The sequence below is a fragment of the Triticum dicoccoides genome, chromosome 7B (assembly GCF_002162155.2).
Source record: "Triticum dicoccoides isolate Atlit2015 ecotype Zavitan chromosome 7B, WEW_v2.0, whole genome shotgun sequence".
NCBI classification, from domain to species: Eukaryota; Viridiplantae; Streptophyta; class Magnoliopsida; order Poales; family Poaceae; genus Triticum; species Triticum dicoccoides.
In genome coordinates, this window is record NC_041393.1 from 488,595,785 (window position 1) to 488,602,234 (window position 6,450).

The following is a 6,450-nucleotide window of genomic DNA, read 5'->3' on the forward strand; positions in this document are numbered from 1 at the left end:
GACACGGATTTTTGGATGGAAACCCTTGTAGGAAAAAACCACGAAACGCACGGCCGCGTATCACTATAATTGGGAGAAGCATTACATTACACGAGAGGACAAACCCTCTACATGCTAATCTGGTGGAGCTCTCTCACACATCTATTCTATGACTAGCTGATACTATATAAAGGGGCAAACAACTCTTTTTCTTGGTGGACACCAAACAGAGTTGTAGTCATGCTATGTCTAGCACGGTTGGCATGACGTAGTCCGGTAGGACTCCATCTGTAGTACAAAACTTGTATGGGATTCGGAATACAATAAAATAACAAGGTTTAACAATTATATAGTAATAGATGATAGATAGACAGATGTCAGCATAAGCTAGTGATCTAATGGTTTCAACATGATAGCCCTGGTGTTTATACAACAAACAACAGAAAATAAGCTAGTGATCTCTTAAAAAAACAAGAAAAGCTAGTGATCTCTTTCTAATGATTTCGACTTAATAGTGCTGGAGTTTACGACGACAAAAACAACAAATACTCCCCATGTTCTGGAGTAGCACGCTTCTATATACGGGGAATAAGTAACATTTGCTTCTCCCTTCCACAGCAAAAGGCCAGCCATAAAGGTGCACCGCTACAAAAGAGCATCGCACTCACCACGCCTGCGATTTCACGCTCAAGCTCAAGCTCTCGCTGCTCGCCCACCCGTCCTGCACCTGCATGGAGTACTGCAGGTTCCACAGCACGTCGTCGACGGAAGGCCGGTCGCTGGGGTCACCAGCCGTGCAGTTGAGGGCCACCTCAGTCACCTTGCTGAGGGAGTCCACCGCAAATGTGCCGCGGATCGTCGGGTCGGCCATGTCTTTCAGCATGTCCGGGTCTTCAGCCAGGGCCCCGCTCAGCTACACGGATTGACACAGGACGCAAATTCAGAATCAAAATGCAATACTATGTTCAGAAGTACAGTAGGAAGTTCTAAGCTTTCAGTGTGATGTGAATATGAAGCTTGAGAAGTTGAGATTCACCTGAGCTCTCAGGGGTTCCAACTCGCTTCGCGACGCCGTTGGTTTGCCTGTGATCACTTCAAGAAGAATTTGGCCGAACTGGTATATGTCATCCCTGTCCCCATGTTCTGCAGGTTGAGCACTGCAAGCAGACAGAACCATAGTCATTTTGGATTACAAGTTGACCAGCGTAATCAAATCCACATTCAGTCTTATAGGTTAGGTTCGCGTCTTTCGAGTTCCAACAACTAATCATTAGGTTCATGCCTGTTCTCTGTTCAGATAACTAGTAGCTGGCCTAGTTCCATTTTATTTAAGTGCAGATGTCACTTTCTTTCTGAACACTGTACCTGCCATGGTCGTTTTCTTCCTGGACAGCGAAAGGGTTTTCAGAGAACAGCTGCGAGATAAGAACGGTTACAACATATCTGTCAGGCAAGTGAGGAACTTCAACAACATTCTAAAAAAATAAACTTGACCAATATTCTAAAAGTACCTTGCCATTCTTGCTGGTCGACATCATCGGCAGACTGAAGCCGCTAATTTTTGAAGTGAGGGTCTTGTCCAGCAGAATATTCTCAATGTTGAGATCATTCTGTACAATGTCCGGGGCAGTCAAATTGTGCAAGAACTGGATCCCTCTCGCGATACCAATGGCAGCAGTAACCCGCTGCGGCCATTTCAGCATTTCGCGCTTCCTCCACTCTGTGAAGCCATCAAATGGGTAAAGCCAGATAGTTGCAGGTATTTGGTTATACTACATGGTAATGGTACATGTGATGTCTCCAGCTATACTTACCGGTAAGATGACTTCTTAGAGATCCATTTGTTACACATTCAGAAATGAGGTATACCGAGCTAGCAATAGTGGGATTTTCCTGATCATTGACAATACAGTGACCAATGATGCTAACCAAGTGGCGGTGGCGGAACTTAGAAATTATCTCCATGTAATGGGACAGGCTCTGAGGAGAATACTTTGGCTTTAGTCTGAGACATTTCACCAAAATTCTTGTGCCATCTTGAAGCTGGCCGTTGTAATGCTGTAAGTGGGAAGGAGAATGGGGCATAAACAAATGATAAAATTAGTCTTGGCAAACTTTCTCGGAGAAAACTATACTGAAAACAGAACCATGGTTCACAATTGCTAGAGAGACAGCTGGTGAATTGATGAAAACAGAGTTCAACTCCACCTGATTAAAAAAGACTGATGGTGCACGATAAACTGATGCAATGTAGTATAATATAAATACATAATAAAATGAACTGTTGTTTTGTGTCTCAATTCAATTGTAGACCAAAACAGTCCACTAAATATCAAGGGAACAATCTTGTTAGTCATAATTATAAAGACTCAAATTGCTAGGATTTGAATAATCTTTTTCCTGAAGTAGTACACGGTAGATAAACTGATGCAATGTAGTATAATATAAATATAAGGGGTATGAAAGCAATTAAGATTTGAATGACCTATTGTTGTACTATCACTGTTAGTGAAAAAATGAAAGCAATTTCTCCATGTGTGAAGTAATTAGGCTTATGGAAGTCCACACTTGCCAGGTTGTCAAGCCCCAATAATACAGAGATTTTTTTTCCTTTATTTGTCAGGTGTATAAGATGTGAACCAAATGCGACTACCATAATAATAATTACATAAGAGGACAATAATTGGCAGCCCACTATTGTACTCTACTATGAATGGAGATGCTTGAGTGGACCATTTGACAAGATCCGATCTGAACGCTAGCAGAGCTTAACATGTTTAACACACAAATTTCAACAACAAAATATGTGCATTGCTATGATCAGGCTATCTGCAGTATATGTTGAACTGAATTGCACAATGGTTCCACGACTAGAGTAAGCAGAGCTCCACCATTATATGGCCAAAAGGGGTTGCATTGATGCATCACATACCTGTGCAAGGGCACTCTTCTTGATCAGGTTGGAGGATGCAAAGTTGTCCGTGGCTTCTTGGAGCTCCTCGGTGGTATATACGCGATACGCCGGTACTTCCAGCGTATTTACCATCGCGGCTTGCGATGCATGCCCTGTGAAAATGCAGACCATGTTAGGCAAGGCATATTAGTATCCTGCAAAATGTTAACTGATCGCTAATAAGTCGTTGATCATTGTTTTTCTTTCCCTTTTTGGTTGTCTGACTTTGCAGCTTTACTTTATCAAAGTCTTCTGTGGAGCAAGGAATAAGGGTCCGTCCCATGTTCTGAAAACTCAGGGTCTAAGTAAGATCCACGATACTTTGACTTAAGTGAGTAGGCTTGATTCAAAAATAAAATACGCAAGAGCACGAATATTCAAAGTTTCAAACTACTCCTTCAATTCTCTAATGCCCCTTTGAACCACAAATCATAGGTTACTCATTCATTTCTACAATGCCCATAATATTGTGCCCCCTTCTTAGATGAACTAGTAGTAAAGAGTGCAGTTTAATTGAAGCACACAGTAACCAAATGAAATGAAGCAATCAAAGCAAATGCAGGGTGAATTTATTCTTCTCTTACTCTTATCGGCAGGGGTAGCGATCTTCTGGGACATCTTCGCTGTAGCTTTCGCGCTGTCCCCCTTCTTCGCCGCCCTTATCAACGGTGACTTCGGCAGGGCCATCACCCCGGGGTGCTGCCTCCTCGCCCTCCTCAGCACCACCACCATCACCAGCGCGATGAGCAATGCGCCTGCCACGACGCCGCCCACAATGCCAAGAACCATCCCCACCCCGCCGCCTTTACCCCCACCCTGCTCAGCGCCGCTCCCCTGCGGCGGCGGCAGCAGCGCGGCGAGCGCCCCCGGGCTGCAGTAGGTACTCGGCCGCTGCAGCTTGGCGTCGCGGAAGCAATTGCCCGCGTCGAGGACCGTGCGCGCCGACGAGTTGGACCGCATGCACGCCGGGCGCGCCCCGATGAGCAGGTTGGCGGAGACATCGACGAACTCCAGCGTGTCCGCGCACGCCGTGCTCGCCGGCAGCTGCCCGGAGAGCTTGTTGTGCGACAGGTTGATGTGATGCAGCGCGGGGAGCGCGAAGATGGCGGAGGGGATCCACCCCTCCAGCCGGTTCCGTGACACGTCCAAGAACCGGAGCTGGCCCAGAGAAGCCACCTCCGCCGGGATCTTCCCGGTGAAGTTGTTGTCGGCGAGGACGAGCGTCGCCACCGCCTTCCCCACCCCCGGGAACGCGCCGTCGAGCCTGTTCCGGCCCAGGTCGACCTCGTGGAGGAACGCGAGCCCGGAGAGGGACGGCACGGTGCCGTTGAGCCAGTTCCCGGACAGCACGAGGCTCTGCAGCGAGTACATGCGCGCCACCTGCTCGGGGACGGCGCCGTAGAGGTAGTTGGCGCTGAGGTTGAGCGCCTGCAGCGCCCCGAGGCGGAGCAGCTTGGCGCCCGGGAGCGGGCCCCAGAGGCCGAGCGCGACGAGCTCCAGGCGCGACAGCGCCGGGAGGCGGGTGAGCGTGGTGAAGAGCGCGTCGGCGGAGAAGTTGGAGGGCAGCGCGGTGCGCCACGCCGGGTCGGGCCGGCGGTCGCCGAGCACGGAGAGCGCCGTGACCTGGCCGGCCGCGCAGGCGACGGTGAGCGACGGCGTGGGCGGCAGCGCGCAGGGGTCGGGCGCCTTGGCGAGCGCGGCCAGCGCGGGCGGGAAGCCGAGGAGGCGGCACACGCGGTAGAGCGTCTTGGCCTGCGAGGACGCGGGCGTCGGCGACTGCGAGGTGACCGCCGTGGAAATGCAGCAGAGGAGCAGCAGGAGGAGCGGAGCTTCGGCCCTGCGAGAGGACGAGGAGGGCGCCATTGCACCTCGGAAGCCGGGAAGGGCGGTGGGAGTGTGCGGACGGCGCAATGCCGGAGGTTCAGCTGGTCATCGGGGGAGGAAGAAAGGAAGGAGCACCCAAGGAGGCCGACGGGCGGAGGCAAGTGGCCGCCGTGGAAGAACTACGAGTGCGGTGTGGCGCGAGTGCGTGCCAGCCGAACTAATAAACACGCGACGCGACTCGCTGCTGCCGTTACGGTTGCCACCGTCGGCCGTCGCTCATTCGCTCTGGCTGACGAGTGGGGTTGACCCACGCGTGGTGGCGAGGCGAGCGTGAGGCGCCGCGGAGCACGTGGCGGGGGCGGCTGTGCGGCGTGTGGCCGCGGGAAGGCTCGATCGGACGCGATGTGTTGCGTGTTGTGGGTATCGGCGCATGTCACCGGCGCGCGCTTGCGCTTGCGGCCGGGCGAGGTCGCGTCGTAGGCCCTCGACGAGTCGGGGCATGGCCACCTGGTGCCTGCAGTAAAGGCGGTACAGCACAGGCCTGGCGCGCACGCAGAGCGGGGTTTAAGGCTAACTCGAGCACAGACCTTACTTTTTTTCGCGAATACGCAAAAATTGCGTATCATTGCATTGATAGGAGGGGTTGAAAGTACAGAGAGACATGCCGACATTGGCCACGCGTACACAGGTCGGCGCGGGCACAAGTGGTCGGAGCAGCTAGGAGAGGGGCTGCTCAACCCTCATTACAAAAAAGCTAAGCCTAAATCTCAGGAATCAGGTTCGCCCGATCAGCGGCAACCCTCGATCGCAACTCTGCTGCAATCCATCAGCACACGACCTTACACGGAAGTCCATTTTAATTTGTTTTCGCCAGTTTGGAACGGCAATGGAGCGACCCATGTCCGATTGGATCCTGTGGGTGATCGATGTACCCAACGCGCGGCCACATTCCAAATCATGTCCGGGGTGGACGTGATTAAAAAACACAAAAAATAAAATAAAATGGAAAAATATATATAATAAACGCAAACATAAAAACATAAACATAATTTGAGGTTTTATGGCCACAAAACGGCCCTAGTTCCACAGTCCACATCCATATAAACGCAAACATAAAAACAAAAACAAAAAACCGCCGCCCGCGCGTTCCTGATGTGCCCATCGCCATCTTCTCAATGGCCGACGTTGTCTTCGTCGTCGCTGACGAGGTCGACGTAGGCCGGCGGCGTCAAGAGGTGGGACGGCGGTGCCTGGTACACGGGGTCGGGCTGGAAGGTGGGAGGTGCCTGGACCATCCCCTCCCGTGATGACGCCTCCCGCTCCAGTGACCGCGGCGGCGTGGGGCACCAGTTCACGCTCCCCACGGCGTCGGCCATCTCCGGAGTCGTGCACGACCATCTCCACGCCTGGCCCACCAGCCCTGGGTGGAAAGCGGCGATTGGCAGTTCCTTGTTGACCTCCTCCTCAGTGTCCCCCATCTCCAGCTCGGGGATGGCGACATCACCGGCCGCAGAGAGGGCCATCATCTCCTGGAGGCCCTCCCATTGGCGCTCATCGTGCGTCTTCATGGAGTCCTCCATGACGCGTTGGATCAGCCGGGTCTCCTCCTCCTCTGTCATGCGAGGAGGCGGTGGTGGCGACGGCGTGGGCGTGAGGCCGCGCACATGGGGAGCAGCCGCTCCGCGCTCTGGACG

The 6,450-nt window shown here is 52.5% G+C and overlaps 1 protein-coding gene across 1 annotated transcript; it reads right to left on the minus strand.

The window, feature by feature from the left end:
• Positions 1 to 273: 273 nt before the first annotated feature.
• On the minus strand, positions 274 to 4,968 carry LOC119337460 (probable LRR receptor-like serine/threonine-protein kinase At1g14390). Its single transcript, XM_037609609.1, has 7 exons — positions 3,517 to 4,968; positions 2,912 to 3,045; positions 1,794 to 2,037; positions 1,491 to 1,699; positions 1,345 to 1,394; positions 1,016 to 1,136; positions 274 to 892 (listed from the first exon to the last, which is right to left on the minus strand). Exons 1-7 carry the CDS (start codon positions 4,793 to 4,795, stop codon positions 644 to 646), a joined length of 2,286 nt encoding a protein of 761 aa, XP_037465506.1. The 5' UTR covers positions 4,796 to 4,968; the 3' UTR covers positions 274 to 643.
• Positions 4,969 to 6,450: the final 1,482 nt, after the last annotated feature.